Below are 18,788 nucleotides of genomic sequence, written 5' to 3' on the forward strand. Positions count from 1 at the left end.
AAACCAGCGAGCATTGGCTTACAGGTTCCATGTAATGATGGATTTAAGACAAAAGGTGACACAAGGTGAGCATTTGCTAATAAGGGTTCCATGTAAACATGGATTTCAGGCAAAAGTTGACACGTGCGCTTATTTGCATGTCATTTCCCAGAATCCCTTGCTGCAGTGGAAGCACTGTATGTTAGGTGATAATAGTGAAAAGCAGGGTTGCAGACCTGTCTAAGACATGTGAATGTGCTCACAAGTAATATTTTTATTTGCTATATGTAGCCAAGTCTCCTGGGACTAACCTTTTCCTGGCCATGACCTCACTGTAAGTCCCTATAAAGGTGGGCAGTGTGGGCATGATTCCTGATGGGATCCATTATAATGTTCAGTGTGTGAAATGTTACATTGTTCAGCAGGTATGAACAATAAAGTTATAGTGGCCTCTCACTAAAGTAAGGGGCTGGCTTACTAGCCACTCCCCAGGGAAGGAGGGGGGTGTGAGTCTCCACAGTGCAGGAGAAGAGTTAGGCTGCGCTTATAGTGCCGGTGACGCGACGTCGCGGCAAAACAAATGTATTGCCGCCGTCGCATGCACTTATAGTAGAAGCTTGTTCGTGTATTCCCAGCATGGGCCCACTGGAGATGGGGCACTATTGACGCTATGCCGGAGATTGTCAATCTAACCAATATTAAGGGAAACAAGCATGAATACCTCCCCAGCTTGCAAGTGAGCTACCAGGGGAAGAAGCACAGAGTAACTTTATGATTTGCCACCAGTTAATATATATAATGAGATGTCTGTTCTTGTATGGTGTGCAGGGTTGCCACCTTTTACTGAAGGCTAACCGGGAGATAACATTTTTACACTTAGCGCTTACCTTCGGCGGCATCTTCCGGCATCCTTCAGACATCTTCCCCTACAACTCCTGTCAATATGGCGGTGCGGCGTGAAATGGGGCTGCGTTGCCATGACAACTGAATGCTATGTAACGTCACAAAGTCACGCGATGTCAAGTTGCCATGTCAACGAGACGCCTTAAGACGCAAAGGCATCACGTGATGTCACGTAACGTCCTGTTGGCATGGTAACGGGCATCACGTGACGCTATGATGTCACGTAGCGTTGCCATTGTCATGACAATGCGACACCATTTGACACTGCACAGCCATATTGACAGGAGTTGCAGGAGTAGGTACCCGGAGGACACCAGGAGATGCCGCCGCCAAACGCTGCCACCCGGAGGTTTACAAGGTAAACCCGTAGCCCGGCGATATGTGGGTCAAACCCTGATGGTGAGCCTTATAAACAGATGTTGAATAAAGCTCCTTTTTGCACAATAAAAGTTTGTGGTGCCCACCCTATCTGCATATGGATCTGCATATCCATGCTCAGCCTGCACCGACCCAGCACCCTGAACAGGTATGAGAGACTGAGCACTGTCATGTATATATAATCAATTGCATGTAAACGCTTTCAGAGCCGGATAAGCAGTGTTACATTGCAATATTATTTTATCTGCTAGGTATAACCAGTGTTTGTTTTGAAGGGAAAAGGGTGCTGGGAACCTAAGCAAAGAAAAATTATTTTCAATCTAGACTGCAATAAATAATTCCACTTTAAAGTAGCAACAGGGACTGCTTAAAAAAAAATAATAATAACCCCCTCGGGCTCAGGGGCTCCTGGGAGCTGAATCATGCAGAGGAACTGAACTGGTGGCATTATTCCTGTAATTCTATATATTTTATTTCACATAGCATTTGAAAATGTCTGAGCGCAAAACCAACACTGTTTTCCCTTACTCTACCTGATGCGGTTTGAATATCTACATCTTTTTGAAAGAACTCTGTATGCATACAGATATCCGAACTAGAGGGAGGGGGGGAAGGGGAGGGGAACCCTCGCTACTGCTGACTGGAAATGACTGGAGTGGTGGTGCTGCTATCAGGGGAGACGGGAATATATAAAACAACAAGAGAACAAGAGCCCCCAGGAGAGCACTCACACACTATATGTAGTAACAGGTGTACCTAGAGTACGTGTGATGAATGGGAGGAGCGAGTGAATAATAAAATATACATCTATTTATTTGAGTCGTGACTCATAATGGTAAAATAATGGGGGAACGCTGTGTGTCAAGTATCATACAAATGTGAGCCAGTATACAGCGAATTAAAAATGGGACGAATGAAACCGGATTAGTGATCACTATACTGCCTAGACTCCTAGGGCATACCCAGCTGCCCTAGTAACACCACCGCAGTATATGGTAAGTCATGTGGTGATAACCCTCAAAGGGGTATGGACAGATGCGTTCAGAGGTAAGTATTCACAGTGAACACCTGCGTAGCCCAGTATCATATGGATCAATGCGACCCTCAATAGGCGTATGGACATATGCGTTCAAAGGTAAGTAGTCACAGTTAACACCTGCATAGCCCAGTGTCACACGGATAAATGCGTCATAGGGGTATCAGTAGTTGCTCTAACAGTACACACGTAGTGCCTGTTTACATGTTAGGATCCGGAGATAAGGATCATAGAGTATCATGTCTGTGTGCAGGCAGTGCGGATGGCAAAATCAGTGGCTGCTTTAACAGTGCACAAGTAGTGCCTGTTTACATGAGACATCCACATATAGAGATCACGGAATACATTCATTACGTCAGAGGGGCGGGACATGCGCTTGCGATCGGAGCGCTTCCTATCCCCAGTAGCCTCCGATATGGGGCTTTGCTATCGCAGCACTATGTAAATAGTTTTTAAACAACAAGCGCACCTCAGGCTAATATATTTGAGCACCCTGCATGTAGCTGAAGGCGCCCAGCCACAACTTATGAGGTATGCTTGCCTTTGAAGGACGAATGTATTCCGTGATCTCTATATGTGGATGTCTCATGTAAACAGGCACTACTTGTGCACTGTTATAGCAGCCACTGATTTTGCCATCCACACTGCCTGCACACAGACATGATACTCTATGATCCTTATCTCTGGATCCTAACATGTAAACAGGCACTACGTGTGTACTGTTAGAGCAACTACTGACACTCCTATGATGAACGATCCGCGTGACATTGGGCTATGCAGGCGTTCACTGTGACTACTTACCTCTGAACGCACCTGTCCAGTACCCCCTGTGAGGGTTATCACCACACCACTTACCATATACTGAGGTGGTGTTATTATCTTGTGATCTCTATATGTGGATGTTTCATGTAAACAGGCACTACTTGTGCACTGTTATAGCAGATACTGACTGTGCCATCTACATTGCCTATACACAGACATGATACTCTATGATCCTTATCTCCGGATCCTAACATGTAAACAGGCACTACGTGTGTACTGTTAGAGCAACTACTGATACCCCTGTGACACATTTATCCGTGTGACACTGGGCTATGCAGGTGTTAACTGTGACTACTTACCTTTGAACGCATCTGTCCATACCCCTATTGAGGGTCGCATTGATCCATATGATACTGGGCTACGCAGGTGTTCACTGTGAATACTTACCTCTGAACGCATCTGTCCATACCCCTTTGAGGGTTATCACCACATGACTTACCATATACTGCGGTGGTGTTACTAGGGCAGCTGGGTATGCCCTAGGAGTCTAGGCAGTATAGTGATCACTAATCCGGTTTCATTCGTCCCATTTTTAATTCGCTGTATACTGGCTCACATTTGTATGATACTTGACACACAGCGTTCCCCCATTATTTTACCATTATGAGTCACAACTCAAATAAATAGATGTATATTTTATTATTCACTCACTCCTCCCATTCAACACATGTACTCTAGGTACACCTGTTACTACATATAGTGTGTGAGTGCTCTCCTTGGGGCTCTTGTTCTCTTGTTGTTTTATGTTTTGCATATGGATATCTCCTTGTGCTCTGGGATGGCAGGGCTCTATTACTCCTTTATAGATTCCAAGTTCGCAAAAGCTAAGAGATCACAACAGCAAAAGAACCATACATGTAGTATGCTATTTGCAAGGCGGGTCAGTAACTAGTAATCGTGGTTCTGACACATGAGCAGGACGTACTGTCTGATTTAACTTATGCATCAAAGTACAAGCAAAAACAAAAAGGAGAAAGGGAAATGCTAGGGGATTATTTATTTCCAGTCTCTATCCAAGTTTGTTTTGCTTTCATTCAATTACTCATTGCCGGTGTTCTGCCTGCTGGAGTCAGCTCTGCAATTGTTAGTATCTGCAGTGTCTTTGTTTGCAGGCTACAGTAGGATAACTTTTGGAATGAATGGATATACTCAACTTGCTTCTGTTCCGCCAGCTTCTCTGCAATGCAGCACAGGTCTAGAATGCACTCGTCACAAAGGTCCTAGTTACCGCACCAGGATTGATGCAGTAATCTGTGCACCCATTTGTACATTTGTTTTAAATGGCTATTTAACACATAATGAAATGGTGTAAAAATGTCAGATTTTGAATTTTCAACATACACACCATCTGTTACAAATATGTATTTCTTATATGTCATGGGGAAATAAAAGAAAAAGATTCCTAGGCACTATGCTGCCTAAAAAAAAAGTCCAATTAAAATCTACATAAAGGATCAATTGCATGAAGTATAAAGTTGAAATGATATGATATTTGCATTTGGATTGCATAAGTAATACAATTGTTGTTCTATATTTACAGTAATATATCTCCCAAATTGTTGTATTGTGTTCTTGTCTTGCTAATTCAGGGGGCATACTTATTTGAATCACCCCACTGGAAATTAGGCATGTGCTCAAATCTCAGCTACTAACCCAATGAGTGTTTCATAAACAGCAAGCCGGGGAAGAGGAAGTCCTTCCCCCGGGAGCTCCTGCACTGTTCTTGCGGACAATAATTTGCATGATCCGTAGCTAGAGGGGTCGAGGAACACAAACAATATGGGGTAGAAGTATATTTGTAGAAGTGAGACTGTGTGGAAGGAGAAATACTGGTGACGAAAAAGAGCAACAAATGATTCTAACAATAAAAATAAAACAATAAGAAAATAAATTGGATTTTTGTTTTCCCTTGGGAAAAAAAGTGGTGCTTTTTGCTTATATCAGTATTGCCCCAGTATTGCACCTGGCACACGTTGATAGGAAGCCCCCTACGAGACTACTGGTGCATATTCATTATTCAGCCTGGCTCTAAATGAGGGCAATATTTACTGAGCTGCGTCCTGCCGCATGGCCCCTCTCGGGGCTGATAGATACCGTACAGCCCATTGACTTGAATGTACTGTGAAGTGTGTTTCAGCACCAAATGTGTGTTATGGCAGAGCACTGCTTAGTAAATATGGGCCATTCGCTGGGATTTGCTGAACGCCAAAGCGCGGTGTCGTACTCCGATCCGGCGTTAACTTTCACTGAGTTAAATAGCAGTTAGCGCCGGATCAGAATTCCGATACCTCGCATTGGCGGTTAGGGAATCTCCCTCTTTGTGTCTTTTAGCGCTGTGTTTAATGAAATTGCACCGCTTAGTAAATAGGGACCTACAAAAGTAAATCCTTTTCAACACCATAAAAGACCGAAAACTTCAGTTTGTGGAGGAGTTTATTCACCTTCTCATAACCAAAATAATAGAAGGGATAACCTTCCTAACAGAACAATAAAAGTAGACTCTGTTTTGTGATGCAAAAAGGTTGCCAACTAAGGATTGGGGGGGGAGGGGGGAGTAGCATTTTCTAGTTTATTGGAGCCAGCCCTTTTAGAGTAACTAGAAACGCATCTTGCTACAACAATCATATAGGGGCAGATATACTGTACTAACCGCTAAGCCTTCACACATAGTAAAGGCACAGTCTCACAGGCCCGGATCAGGCAACATGGTGCGAAGCTTTAGCACGCCTCTGCTCACATTCATATAATGGGGGTAAAGGCGTACCAAAGCTTGGCACCATTTTGTGCACCTGGGCCTCACTGAGCAAAATACAATATACATATGACTGAATTTATGTAAATTAAATCAGTGTAATCGAGGAAGAAACCATTGTCCTTAATTAAAGTGAAGCTTCCATATATTCTTATCAGACAACTTCCTTATATTATTATATTACAAGTACAACAAGCAAGGAAACAAAAGAAAACAATGTGGATTGATAGACTACAACAGGCTAGCAAAGTACAGAATCCCCGTGACGTGGAACTCAGTCCTGCAAATACAGCTCAACCCCCTTATAACGCTGTTCTTGGGGTCCAAAGAATCACACCGCGCTATAAGCGGATCGCGTTACAAATAATGTACAATTGTATGCGTTGTACAATAAAGTATTTAAGATACCAATAACCGTGTTGTAAAGTATTCATAAATATGAAAATTGGGAGCCGCGCTTGCATCGCGTTATAAGCGGATTCGCGTTGTAACGGATCGCGTTATAACGGGGTTGAGCTGTAAATAGCGATTACAACATACAAACTAAAACAGAATCGTTATTCTGGAAAACCCAAGAATAATAATTTAATGGGGCACCACACCAACGACGCATAAACAATATAATCAAAAAAGTAAACATTCACTATCTTGAGTCGATTTACAAATGACTACAGATATCCATTATTGTTTATCAAGAGAGAGCCAGAGAGACAGACCAATTTACTGGTAGGAGGGTGCCCATTGACATATACATATAGTTATGTGGTGAGATACCTAGGACCACACCCGAGAAATATAATCATTTATATTGCTAGAATATATTTGACACATTTCAATTAGAAAATCGCGGCCAGAAATCTCACCTCCTCCCTCAGGGAGGTGAAACGGGGCTTTTGCTTTCTATCTCTAGCCCTATTTCGCCTACCCGAGGGAGGTGAGATTTCTCAATGTCCGTTTCCAGACAGTAATGCAGCAAATCAGGCGAAAAGTGCAATTAATATGTTAAACCATGCAATTTTATATACATAGATAATTCTTAAGAAATTACGCGAAAATGCCAGATTTTTATTCCATCACGACGGGTGCCGTTCATGGGGCGATTTTGCAATGCTAATTTTGGAGATTAACTAATGGGCCCCAAAGGATTAAAAAAAAAAAAAAAAAAAGTTCCTGCCACTTTCATTCAATATATGTAAATGTGTCACTACCATTAATTCCTTATGGTATTAGGAGATACTGCTCTTTAAGGGCTTTGCACTAATTAGTCTGGGCCATAGTGTCTCTGCTATAAAGGGCTGCTTCACTAAACAAATACTAGATTTTGTGCTCTTTCAATTTAACCTCCTGAAAACTTTTATTTAACATAGCCGACTACTGAGGGAAATACCCGTAAATTATTATATAAATACTCTTATATTTTCATTGTGCAACTAGCAATATTCAACTATATTTTCAGGTCATGTCACAATGGCTTAAGGATATTAAAACATCAATAAGTTCTTCCCAAGTTTTACGCAACATTGCATAGGCATATGAAAAGGACATTTGATGTAGCATAAATGATATGCAAAAACAAAATATTCAAAGACAACATTGCTGTATGCTGAAAAAATAATAATGCATGCAATAAAGCAAGAAGCAAAATGTGATGTATGTACCTCTGTCGTCCTATTCACCATCATCTGAAGTAGCATAATTTGGGAAAAGAGCACATATTAGTACTGTACCATCACTTAGGAAAAGATGTTTGCATGATTTTTAGTGGTTGCCACTTATGGTTTATTATAGTAAATCAAAGAAGATGACGTCTGCTCCAATGGACCATTCAAAATGGTAACTTACAGACGCTTGACTTTTCGGGCCCTTATAAGGAACTTGCTCAAGGCGTCTTTGTGGGGGAACGAAACCTCAACCAGCCCATTTATCCTTCACTAAATCACGCTTTTGAAAGGTCCATCTGAGTGCAGACCTCATTTTTTTTTTACTTATCCTACGGTACCTGGCGAGTTCCTGTCTGGCCGTGCACCTGTGGCAGAAGAACGTTCTAATCATGAGAGCTCAGCCACACTATAGTAGTTATTTATAGTATGCATGGTGTTTAATTAGAGGTATACAGAATTTAAAGGGGTAACCCCACTTTTTCTTACAGGATTGGAACCAGGGTGCCCTCACCCTGTGCTATTTTCAGCTCCATGGATTCCCTGGTTCCAGACATACTAACTGGTGAAATTAAACATGTGACTTCATGATTTGTAAAGGGGATTTAAATGAGCACCGATGATGTTGCGGCTTCCTATTGGCCCGAGATTTGGCAGCCATTTTCTTTCCCCTGGTGGGAGATTTAAACTCTGTAACTCCATTGATTAGTATCTCAGGAACCCGGAGTTGAAAATAGCAGTGTTTGGATCTGGGACCCCCCCCCCCCTCGCTTGACCCTACCTTTCCCCCACACTCTATAACAAAAATAGGGGGTTTAAAATAAAATACAAAACTAGGGGGACTGCTTCTTTAATGAGTTCAATCAAAATATGGTTATGAATATACATAAAACTAATCAATAGGGTGTTTAGTTTAACGTGGATTTTTTTGTATTGAGTTTGGTGCATAATATACTGTTATTTAATTACCGAGGGAAATTATTTATCGAGAGTAAAAAAATGCAACTTCGCGTCATCGATAATTGCAAATCTACATTACCAACGCATCGTTTAGAAAATGCTGTACAACTTCATCAAAAATCTGACATATTAATAACTAAAATAAATGCAGTGTCACAAACAAGACGTGTACGGTGACCCCACCGCTGCTCCCCGCAGCTGCGTTAGACAATGACAGCGTTTAGGACTTACCTTTGACTGCACATCGGCGTTGTGGTCGTTCTGTAGCAAGAGGGCTGCAGATTTGGTATCATCCTTTCGGGCTGCAATGTGCAGGGCAGGAAGTCTGACCTTCCCCTTGGTATCGTTCTCCAAGAGAATGGCCACCACTTGGTTGTGTCCTTGCTGCAGCGCAACAGCTAGCGGAGTAAAGCCATCCTAACAACGGGGGGGAAAATACACGTGTGCTTCAATGTTCACTGTTATTACTGTTAAATAAGCCTATTAGAATCATATTTTCATAGGTTGTGTAGTAACGTAACTAATTGGCCAAAGGGTTAAACTAAATGACCCTATTTCAAGAGAATATATAAGTATTTTACTGTGTATCTCTGTCATGTTGGATGTAGCATTGGGCTTCTCTGTCGTCTGTTGTATACATATGGCACGCTCAATAGCACTCCATTTTGACACATATACATATACAGTGTTCGACAAACCTATACATTTGCTCGCCCCGGGCGAGTGGATTTAACCCCCGGGCGAGTAAATATTGGCCCAAGCAGCACACGTTTGGTACTAGGTGGCGAGTAGATTTTTTTGTGTGGCGAGTAGATTTTTTTGTGTGGCGAGTAGATTTTTTGGTGATTTGTCAACCACTGTACATATATATATTTTGTGGGGGCTCAGGGGTTTCCAAAAAGAGCTTGCTGGGGCTCTGTGTTTTGTTAACGTAACTAATTAGCCATCTTGTTAGCTTCACGCAAGTATTTGGAATATCTTATAGAGTTTTTTGATACCCCAAAACATTTTGCGACAACATTTAGCGTTTGATGAGGAACTCGGAAGCCGGCTTTGTTTTTCCCCTCAATACTTTGTGCGTAACTCTCAAGGTCCAATCCCCAAAATAAGTGATCGTTCTGACTGCATTAAAAGGTCTCTATTCCATGGAACCAATGACCCCGAGTCCTAAATATAGAGGGTGCTGCTTTATTTTGACAGCATTGTGGGATACTGCTTTTGGCCATTGTGGAATGCAAAAGGCTATTGGGAATACTTGAGAATGCATTGCAATAGGAGTGTTTTAATAAAGTCGGCAAAAATAGGGCAGAACCAGATTAAAGCAGCTGCACCAGATTTATAAGAGGAAATAATCCAATTAAATGGTTTTACATTTCTTGACAGCAGCATTCTTCCCTGCTCTTTATTTTATCTCATAATCAAAAGCGGGCTGCCCACAGAGCTGGGAATAGTGCAGCTCTGCAGGGAAGGAGCCCTGGTTTAAATAAGGAAAGACATTGTTGGGGGAGTTGCTTTAAATTGCCTTTCTTACTCTGACAAGTTAATAACGAAAAAGTGGTACTTGGGCGCTCCTATACAGAGGGATTCAATGTGCTCAAAATAGTGAATAATATTGGTACATAAACAAGTGTATAATAAGTGCTGAAATCTATATATAAAAAATGTGAACGTGCAAGTGCAAATATTGGGTAATAGGTCGCAGCTCAACCCTCTGAAGAAAAGGTCCTGGTTTTCTTCTGTGTTTGGGGAGCACAGATATCACCATATAAAAATAATCACCATATAAAAAGGTGATTATCACCATATAATCACTATATAAAAGGTGCAGATATCACCATATAATAGGTGCCACAGCCCCAAGGGTGGGAAAAGGCCGGAAGTGACGCAACGCTCACCGGGAGCCCGGCAAACTGAGAGACTTGAACCGAAGCAGTGGAGATATTAACTGGCCACTCAACTTCAGCTTTTATGTGTCTATGCCACGTTGATTCGTGTAAGTGTGTTATTGTATTTAATACACACCTGCATTTTATACAGAGTTACACTATTGTGGTATTTTCTGTTCCATCAAGATACATCACACTGTGACCACCATCACTAAACTACTAGAGAAGCTAACAGCTGAATATCCTGAGCCACATGTTATGTGGGAAACGCTGTGTTCTATCTGAGAAATTGTGAGTTCCCGTTTGGCTGAATCCTAGAATCTAAAAGAAAATTTGTGAAGCTGATTGCACTGTCGTTTTTATTTGTTTTTTTATATGGTAATATCTGCGCTCCCCAAAGCTTCTAATTTTACTCTGACAGTAAAAAAGTGTTGTGCTGTTTTTTGCTCTTTATTTTGCCCCAGTTTTGTAGCTGGGAGACTTGAATGAATAGACCTCCATGTGATGACACGTAATGAAGTTGCCACCGGTCATGCTATTCTAGTCCAGCTCACCGTGACTTCGGACAGCTGCAATAACGGCACATTTACTCTGCTTCTTGTTTTGTAAATGCAGCAATTAACACTCCTATTTCCAGAGATATTTCTGCTTTTGGCTAGATACTAGCCCCTTTGTTTCCTCTGGCCTGCAGCACGTTGCTTTGCGTTTAATTAATCAAGCAAATGATTAAACTATGTCCAGTTGCGAGCTGGCTTCTTACAATGAGATGCTGTCAACTGTTTTGACAACCACAATAAGACTTTAATGACGCTGTGTCTGCCAGCTTCTATACTATCCCTGTGTACGTGTTAATTTTGTTCTTGAAGCCATCTGGAGAACCTTTTTCCTGAAGATCGATCTAATAGCACATGAATATTTTTATTATTTCCCTTCTATAATCATGGGAGAGAATTCCACTAGCAAGTTGTCTACAAAACTCATAGGTTTCAAAATGTACAAAGGACATGTTCGTCTCCAAAAATCTAGTAATCTTCATGACCATTAAAGAAGGTGCAGGCTGCGTTTTAAACTGAAGATATTTGTGCCTGGAAGCTTAGCGAATGTTTTCTTTAATGTCAGTTTGTGCTGGCGACATATACTGTATATGAAAGTTGGTAAGCACATTGTTTTGTCCCTGGCTTACTGTGGCTTAATAAATTGAGGTAGGAAGTTAACTCAATTCCTACTTCTAAGCAGAATGGAGTCTTCTTGAATTTCTGAAGTTTTTATTATGAGAACATAAATAGAAATAAAAGGGAGAAAATGTTTTGGGAATGCGTAAAAATAAGAAATAGATAAGAAACAAGGCTCTCTCAGGGAGAACATTGGGGAGAAACAGTGCAGAGGGCAGCAAGCTCTGAAAGGAAGGAAAACAGTCCCACAGGGAAACAGCTGTGACTGCACAACGTGACATGGAGAAATGAAGGTGCTACAGCCCCGAGGGTGGGGAAAGGCAGGTTGCTAAGGCAACAGACAGAAGTAGGAAACAGGAAGAATACTGAACAGGAGACAGAACACTCCCCGTCTGGGATCGATAAATACCACTATAAAAAAACGTATGTGGAACATATAATAAAACATGCACTAACATTGACTAAGTCCATGGTCCCGTCCGGTACCAATGGGGCTTCAAAGTCCTTTTGGTGAAATGGGTGCAAAGGTAGGTGTACCAGTCAAGGATGGCTTGATGCTCCTTGATGTCTCTTCGGGAGCCACAGAAGAAAGTGGGACCCACAAATAGTAATAGGGACACCCAGTCTTTACAGTCGCAGTCCTTCCTAGTTCAAGGACTCCCTATGTTCTCATTTTCTAGAATCCAGGTGAGCATTAGAAGGATGTCTCTGTAATGGGCCTGAAAAGGCTCTGGCTCAATTGTTGAGATTTCGACCATAAAAGTTGTGAAACTTCATGGGAGAGTTGAGTTGAACTGGCCTCCATGATCATGGAGTCTGATTCGTTCCACTCTGTTGCTAACATATGTACAGAATCTTCTTGTTTGATTGCATATGTAGCCTAGCATCACTTTGCAATCTGTATAAAATGTGATGACATTTGGTTTACTGTCCATTTTATTTACTATGAGCTCTATTAGCTCTACTGCCAACACTGCTTCACACAGCTCAAGCCTTGGAGGATGAATCTGCTATGGCTTTCGTAGAAGCATCTGAGAAAGCACAAATCTAGGTGTGTATACAGTAGGTGAGTGGGAAATGCAAATGTGCTCAAGGGTCTTCAAAGAATGCTTGCACACCTCCCACTCTCATTGCCTTTCTGGAGGTACTGGAGTATCCCAGTCCCATGTTTCCGGAGACAGATCTCTGAAGAGAGACTTTCCTCGTATGGTAACTAGGGCTACGAATCTGAGAGGGTCGTAGAGACTCTTGACCGTAGACAGGACTCCACGTTGGGTGGATGGCTTTTCTTCTATGGATACCAGGAACGTGAATGTGTCCACTTTAAGATTCCAGCTCAATCCTAGACTCCGCTGTATAGATCATTAGCGTCAGGGTCCGAATAAAATGCTTTCATTACTATGGCGCTATTAGAGGCTATTTTGTGGAGTCTCAGGTTGGCATTTTGCTAGCATCTTATGTGTTATATTGAGTAAGTGGATAGTTTCCTCTTCTGTAGGGACTGATTTGAGCCTATCTTCTACATAGAAATCATTTTTGACGAACTTCTTAGCGTCTGGACCACACTCTTTTTCCCCTTCTTGGGCTGTCCTTCTGAGTCCGTAGGCAGCAACTGCAAGTGAAGGACTATTGCCGCACTTTCATCCTATACTCTATTATTTTGTCATCAAACAGTGAGGAAACAGTGAAACATCCTCTGGCATCAGTGAGCGGTTCCAGCTCGCGCTACTCGGTAAGTGCCCGCCTCCCCCCCCCCCCGTCAGCTTGTACCAGGCAGCGGGTCCTGTTTGAGTCTGCTACACAGGGCAATTGTGACCACAGGGTCTCTTTCGATATGTGTTTTGTGTGCAATCTGGTCATTTTTAGTGTTATAGCAGCGGTTTAGGAACTGTTTGCTTTGAATGTGTTGTGGTCCCAGTGGACCCTAATTTTAACTATTGTGTGTTTTTATCCTTATTGAATAAAATTGTCATTCTACACCTATCAGGTGCTGTGTGATCATTGGTATGGTCACAGGTACTCATTTTATGTGTGTACCCCTTTATGAGTAGAGCACTCCTCATTATATTCGGTCATTAACCCCCGGTGCGCTCTGTGCACATTCTGTTTTTGTAACAGTGAAACATCTGTTGAATGTCTGCTGTTATGGCAATAAGCTCCTTCAAAAAGCAGATTAATACTCCTAGAAGACTATTCGTTAAGTCTAGTCCAGTAAGGAGAACATTGTTTAAGGAGACTCCCTGGAATTGGGCACTTGAATCCAATACTACCTGGATTTGACCAGGTTTCTGGGAGCGGCATACGCCAAATGGTGGAAGGTACCAGCATTCTTTGCCTTCCTTCAGTGGAGAAGTGGGTTCTGCATGGCCAATGTTGAATATCTTCTCCATGAAGGCCAAGAAATTATGCTTTGTCTCTGGCTTCTTTTCCAAATTACGACATAGCTAAGAAAGTCTAGAGAGGGCCTGTTCTCTGTTGCTCTGGAGACGTCTTCCGGGTGAACTAAATGGAATCGGAGTCACCCAACTGTTTGATTCATCTTTAAAGAGTTCTTTATCAATCATCCTCAGGAAACAGTTAGGACATGGCATGAAGAGAGATGTGCGCCCATTCTCCAATATGTTTGTTTTTAAGGCATAACATTTGTCTGGTCTGTGCACTTTGTCGATGCATACGTTGCCCTTTATCACCCACCCTAGGTAAATTCTTTGGGCATACGGGACGTTATGTGATCCATTGCACTATTCGCGGACTTTGTGTACTCTCAAGATGTTCATGCCAAGTAGTATTAATATTTGGGCATCTTATTCTAACGGCAGGATACTAAATCAGCTATTCCCCTTAGGTGAGGGTGATGACATGCCATGTATCGTGTGGGAAGTATGCTCCTGTTTTCTGCCATCTGATTAAACTCTATAAGCGTAGGGAGTGGTATCTTTATTCTACCAGCTATGGAACACATGATTTCCATTTGCTGTCCTCCCTGTTGTTTCCATCAGTCCTGTGCATGTTCTTAGGGCTGGGACCCGCTGCGCTCGGCGGCGCGGACGGCCGCGCGAGCGTTCCCCACCAGCAGGGGAATCCTCCCTAGCCGGTCCCAGTCCCCCCTCGCTGACGGCTCACTACACACTGTGACGCGTCAGCCGGCAGGGGATTCAAGAAAATTGTGATCCCGAGCGATGACGCGTCACGTGGTGCGCTGATGAGCCAATCAGCGGCGGGGGCGGGAGCTGTCATCAGGCAGCTTCCTACTCAAGGTGGTGTGTGTGTGTGTTTTTTGTGGCAGAAGGGGGAGGGAGCTGCTTACCTTACAGCAGCCCGCAGCAGCTCCCTCCTGCAGCCCGTGGAGGGGGGGAGTAGCGGGTCCCTCCGCTCAAGCCACGCCCCCTCCCGCCCACCTCCCGCTCCGGCTCCCACTCCCTACAGACTGCATATCGCGGTCTGTGTCTGTCAGCGCCCCGCCTGTCTGCAGTGCGGGCGCGCTGACTGAGAGAGCGGGGCCTTAGCCTTAGTGTGTAGGGGGAAGCGTTGTCTTGTATGTTGAATAAGTCTGAGGACTCTGACATGACTAATGATCTGTAGCTTGGATCAGATGATGGCATACATTCTTGTAGGCGTACATTCTTGTAGCCCTTTCAGGTTGTTCCTTGGGGTATACAGTAACAAGACATATTTTAGTGCAGGATCTCCCATCACGTCCTTCTCAACAAACCTCGGTGCACTTGGATGTGACTGATGGTGGTTATATTGTCTCTTCTCCCTCCTCCTGCCATGCTTTGCCATGGGGGTAGGGGCCTTGAGTTGGTTAAGTTAAAATGTCTCTAGATGTAAAGCTGCTACATGCTTGTCACTATCACCCTCATTTGATAGCTTCTTTACAGTCTCTAAACAGGTGACTTATGGAAGCAAAGCATTTGAAGCAAACAAGTTCCTCTATGGGCTCCTGTGTTCCTCTATGGGCTTCGTTCATTCTAAACCTGATATACTTTTTAAATGGGTGTTGTTTCTTGTGTATGTGACACTCCCTGTTTGGGTCCCCTGTTTTCTTGCTTGTGGCGATAGAATGGTTAGGACGTGTATATGCTGTAGGACAGGGGGGCGCAAACTTTTTTCCCTGCGCCCCCCTGACGGCTGTCCCCTCGCTCCCGCGCCCCCCCCAACCCCAACTTACCCGCGCTCCGGCGTAATGACGTCACGTTGCCATAGCAACGTGACGTCACATGACCTCGCAGCGTCATTTTGACGCCGCGTTGCCATGGCGACGCCGGGAGGAAGCCGCCGGAGCCACGGGTAAGTATGGTTTACAGAGGCCCTGCAGCTCCCCCGGCACTTAATTTAAGTGCCTTCGGGAAGCGCGCGGGGCCTCTGTAAACCCCGCGCCCCCCGTCGGCAGTCTCGCGCCCCCCCTGGGGGTCGCGCCCCACAGATTGCGCACCGCTGCTGTAGGAGACACCTCTGAGCTGTGGACCGAGATAGGTGTTTTAGAGTTACCATATTTTGTGACTGCTCTTTCATTCTTTAAGTAGCTTGCACCAGATATGGCGGATCTACCTAGGGCAAAGCTAACATAATTTCTCGTTCTTGCTGATTCATGAATTAAATCTGAAAAGAATGAAAAAGGAGGAGAGGCAACTTACTTCTCCTCTTTGTATCTTGATGAACCTTGTGAGATCCAACATTCTTGAAAATTATGTGGCAGTTTTTCCAGGATGGGTCTTATTCCACGAGCAGTATCTAGAAAGTTGAGACCTGGTAGAAATAGATCAGCCTTTACATTCCCTAATTCCTGCAGCAGGTCTCAAAGTTCTCGTAGCCTTAGATTGTCTTTGCCAGAGATTTTGGAAAAGATTTCAATCCTCTTGAAGAGTGCATCTTCAATTACCTCTGGGCGGCCATAGCACGCCTCTAGTCTTTGCCATACTGAGTTAAGACCTTCTTGAGGGCTGTTCACATGTACTGACCTGAGTTTCTTCACATACTCTGAAGACTCCTTCCCCAAGCACTTGGCTAGCAGGACACATTCTTCACTTGCATTGATACCCAGGCTTCTGATTACATTCCTGAACGTAGACCTCCATTCTCTGTAGTTCTTAGGGTGGTCATCAAACTTGGAAATTCTTGTGTTGACCAGTTCACGCCAAGTACTGGGCTAAGTCTGTCAACCCTGATGCTTCAGTCTGTGAGCATTAAAGAAAATATGGACTTTTCTAGTTGTGTATGTTACTCTGTTCGCCATCTAGGTTCACAGCGTTTGTGGCTGCAGCAGCGTCCCTTTGATCCTCTTCTTCAATACGAGCTCTCTCCAATGTCAAGGCTACCTATTTTCGACACTTACACTTTCCGCCCTGGTAGCGCCTGTGCTTACACCAGATATGTTAGATCGCACTAAGTTTGATGACCTTGTTTGAATGTCTGGATGCACCGGAGCGCTTTGATGCAATTCTCTGACTTTCAGCTTCCGTGATTCCGCTCTGCACGCGGCCGTCGCATTCCAGATTGATTGTTTTTTGTAGGTGTCGTTCGCGCACCAGTATTTTTCTTGTCAAAGAGAAAGATTGGACTAGATGGTCCCAAGATCAGTGCGACAAAAGGTTAAACAGGGTTTGTTCCATCTTATAGTCCCATATTAGAGCCAAATGGTACAATGTTGATAGGAGTTTAGAATAATATCTTTGTGCAAACTTAATCAGCAATCCGTTTCTACAGTATATTACTCATACTTTAGTGATGCCACGTTTAGGGCTTATTCCTTACAGTGGGATTTATGGTTAATAGGGGAAGAAAAAGCCTGTAAAGCAATTCTAACCTGTTCACCACCACATTAGTAAGAGGTACTACTTAGAGCAGCGGTGCGCAAACTGGGGGTGTGCACCCCCCAAGGGGGCAGGAGAATTTCTAGGGGGGGCGCAGGCGGTTACAGAGGCCCCACGCTCTTCCCCACGGCATTTAAATTAAATGCCGAGGGAGGCGTGAGGCCTCTGTAATTCACTTACCTGCTGCCAGTCGGGTCTTCGGTGACGCGTCGCCATGGCAACGCATGTCAAATGACGCAATGGGGTCACGTGACGTCACATGACCTGCGACATCATTTCACGCCGAGCCATTGGGAGAGGGGAGGCACGAACGCTGCAGCTCCCGAGAAGGGGGTCGCAGCTAAAGAACTTTGCGCACCCTTGAATTAGAGTATTTAAAGGGTGCAGGATAACATTGTAAGGCATATAAATAAACTCCAAAGGTACGTTTGTACTCGCTGATTGTAGAAATTCTTGGCTCCAAAGCGTGCATCCGACATGAAGGAATAATGGTGATATGGTCTTCGGTGGAAGAATGCAGAGCACAGAAGCAGGGGAGGAAAAATGGAGTACAGCACTTCATAAGTGAATAAAAAACAATTTATTGAAGGGGTGACATGGGAGACTTCAAAAAAGGTGGGAATTCTTTGACAAAGGGCAAGCTACACCCGAAACGTGTCAGAGTGCTCCATATTCCCACATTTTTTGAAGTCTCCCATGTCACCCTTTCAATAAATTGTTTTTAATTCACTTTGGAAGTGCTGCACTCCATTTTTGCTCCCCTGCTGCTGTGCTCTGCACTCTTCCACCGAAGACCATATAACCATTGTTTCTTGTCAAGTAGGTGTCATATGACTCTTACCGCATTTGATACCACCACGTATGGCTGGACCTCAGTTGTGTTATAGCCTGTTGGAGCTGCTTTTCATGATTGCTAATATTTGTAACATTAAAATTTCAAGTCCAGTATTTTTTCAAGCCTTCTCTAAATTGTCCCGGTGTTCGTCAATGTCGGATTCATATTTTTCGTGGGCATCCTGTGTAAGTGTGACTGTTCATTTAGGCCTCACACTATGTTACTTCTGTTGCGGTTGTGTAGAGGACTCTGCGTCTCTGTTGTCACTCTCGGTGCGTGGTGTCTGATGAGGGTCTGAGTTCTGCCATGCTGCAGGTGTCTGTAGGCCTTTGCCAATGTGTGTGGCCTGTTATCTGTGTCAGCAGCGTATGACTGTCTCAGATAGTGCAGGTCGGTTTCCTGCAGCGGTCAGCCTAGTGATAGCTGTACTTACAGGTGTCCGTTGCTCTGACCCATGTCCTGGTGGTCCATGGTGTGGCCCTTGGTAGCCCTAGCAGTGGGGCTCTATTGCAAGGGTGGCGGCGTGTGCAGCCGAGTTCCCCGGTCTGCAGTGAGCTGCAGGGGACAAGACAGGGGGGGGGGCGTGACGGGGGC

The 18,788-nt window shown here is 43.9% G+C and overlaps 1 protein-coding gene across 35 annotated transcripts in view; it reads right to left on the reverse strand.

Annotated features, from left to right (window-relative positions):
* ANK2 (ankyrin 2) overlaps positions 1-18,788 on the reverse strand; it is a 613,918-nt gene that overhangs the window by 160,296 nt on the left and 434,834 nt on the right. For 27 of the 35 annotated variants that reach the window (XM_075616768.1, XM_075616795.1, XM_075616740.1 and 24 more), the window contains 2 exons: positions 8,720-8,905; positions 7,529-7,552 (listed from right to left, as the gene is read on the reverse strand). In XM_075616768.1, the coding sequence (XP_075472883.1) occupies positions 7,529-7,552; positions 8,720-8,905 (210 nt within the window). The remainder of the gene's footprint in view (positions 1-7,528; positions 7,553-8,719; positions 8,906-18,788) is intronic. The other 8 variants (XM_075616836.1, XM_075616828.1, XM_075616719.1 and 5 more) reach the window with 1 other exon arrangement.

The sequence above is a fragment of the Ascaphus truei genome, chromosome 1, assembly GCF_040206685.1.
Source record: "Ascaphus truei isolate aAscTru1 chromosome 1, aAscTru1.hap1, whole genome shotgun sequence".
NCBI lineage: Eukaryota > Metazoa > Chordata > Amphibia > Anura > Ascaphidae > Ascaphus > Ascaphus truei.